This window comes from Lupinus angustifolius, chromosome LG14 (genome assembly GCF_001865875.1).
Source record: "Lupinus angustifolius cultivar Tanjil chromosome LG14, LupAngTanjil_v1.0, whole genome shotgun sequence".
Lineage (NCBI taxonomy): Eukaryota > Viridiplantae > Streptophyta > Magnoliopsida > Fabales > Fabaceae > Lupinus > Lupinus angustifolius.
Window position 1 is genome coordinate 7,935,288 of NC_032022.1, and position 2,317 is coordinate 7,937,604.

Consider the following 2,317-nt stretch of genomic DNA (forward strand, 5'->3'; position numbering starts at 1 on the left):
TTCACTAAATTTAGTTGACATATACTCACCTCTACCATCTAATCTTAGCTGCTTCAGTTTCAGATCACATATTCTCTCTAAAACTTCTCAAACACTTTATTTTTCCTTTTTATAAGATAGATCTATACTTTTCTAGTATGGTAATCAATGAAAGTTAGGAAGTATTTGTTTCCTTCAATTGAGTCTACCTCCAATGGACCACACGAATCACAATAGACTAAATCAAGAGGTTTCTTTTTTCTTGAAGGGACATTAGAAACAAATGAGTTTCTTAGTTGCTTGATTGCTTACTACACATTCATCAAAGAGTTTTATAGCCTAATATTTTATATGGACTTCTATTGATGATGTATGATGCAGTTGACACTAATATCTTAACATGCTTCTGACCATATTGATTATGGTTCTGTTCTCCCTTTGAGCAGTGCCATTGTGTTGAGGTGTGTATGGAGCTATCACCTCATGATGGATTCCTTCGTTGAAGCAGTATTCACTAAATTTAGTTGACATATACTCACCTCTACCATCTAATCTTAGCTTCTTCAGTTTCAGATCACATATTCTCTCTACACGTGCCTTGAATCTCTAAAAATTCTCAAACACTTTATTTTTCCTTTTTATAAGATAGATCTATACTTTTCTAGTATGGTAACTAATGAAAGTTAGGAAGTATTTGTTTCCTTCAATTGAGTCTACCTCCAATGGACCACACGCATCACAATAGACTAACTCAAGAGGTTTCTTTTTTCTTGAAGGAACATTAGAAACAAATGAGTTTCTTACTTGCTTGATTGCTTACTACACATTCATCACAGAGTGACTTAGGTACTCTAATGTATGGTAATCCAAACACAAGTTCATTTTTTTATTAGAAATTCTAAACTGCTAAAGTTTATGTGCCCATACCTTTCTTGCTATAACCAAGAACTCTAATATGCTATGGTTTTAAGGCCCTTGTGCTCACCAATATGTATATGAATTCTAAAGGTTCTGTTTAAGGAGATTAGTGTCTTTAGAATCATCTGCTTGTCCTCATCAAACACATTCAAGACTCCATTCTTCATCTTCATTATGTACCATTTATCCAACAGTTGCCCAAGACTTAGAAAATTGTTCTTCATTTTAGGAACATAGAGTACATTGGATATGTAGGATCTTCTACCATCTCTTCTTTGAATCATGACTTTTCCAATACCTTCAGTTTCAACTGAATTGAGATCAGAAAATTTCACTTTCCTCTTCACTGATTCATCAAGAGTGTTGAACCACTCATTCCTTCTAGTCATGTGGTTTGAGCACCCGATATCTAAGTACCAGAAATCAATACCTTGAACATCCTTAGCATACTCTTGATGACTCTTTGTTGTATCCATAAGCAGACACTGATCTTCTTTAGAATCATGTAAGCATTCACCTTGTGTCAGCCTAACTTCTCTTCCTTCCCTTTTTGCCACCTGTTGGACTTGCAATGTGATGCATAATGACCATTGTTTCTATAGCTGTAACACTGCACTATCTTCTTATATGGTTTTCTTCTGTTTTTCGAGTTATTGTATTAACTATTTTGCTCATGTTTCTCACCAATCCTCATGGTATTGTTGTCATACCTCCTAGATGAGGACCATTTTCTCATTGGTTCTCTTTTTGTTGTTCTATCTCCTTTATTTATTTCTCCTACTCCATGATCAGGTATTTTTCTATTAAATCTTGCCTAGAGTGCCTCATCATTGTTCTTGTCTACATTCCTTTATTTTAGCCTAAACTCACGAGCTTCAAGAGAACCTTGCAATTCCTCAACCTTGTATTCTTCAAGGTTCTTGGATTCTTCTATGGCAACAACTATATGATCATACTTAGAAGTTAGTGTTTTAAGCACCTTTTCCACCACTTGTTGATCTTTAATTTCCTCTACACATGACCTCATCTGATTTGTGAGTGATATAATCTTGGTAATGTATTCTAAAATTGTCTCTGTAACACCGTGCATTTTCTATGTATGTGTTATTAATTATTTATTTTACCAACGATTAATTTTATAAATTAATTGGTATTTATTTAGGCTACACTGTAGTTGAGTGTTAGTCTTTTTTTTGTAAATTCCTATTTTTTGGTAAATTGTCGTAATTTTATGTGACAAAAAGTTTTTGAGCAGCTTTTGGGGCCAAATTCGGTCGATTTCGGTCAAAAACGTGTTTTTGATTTTCGTAACTCGGAATTGAATTACGATTGTGCCATTGGCTTCGAAATATTATTTCGAGTCAAGATAGACATCAATTTCATCCATAACGCATTTCTAAAAAAATTTCATTCCGAATTC

At 33.9% G+C, this 2,317-nt stretch overlaps 1 protein-coding gene across 1 annotated transcript; it reads right to left on the reverse strand.

Annotated features, from left to right (window-relative positions):
- LOC109326347 lies at positions 930–1,987 on the reverse strand. The gene is made up of 2 exons (XM_019559038.1): positions 1,768–1,987; positions 930–1,462 (listed from the first exon to the last, which is right to left on the reverse strand). The coding sequence occupies exons 1-2, from the start codon at positions 1,985–1,987 to the stop codon at positions 930–932; spliced, it is 753 nt and encodes a 250-aa protein (XP_019414583.1).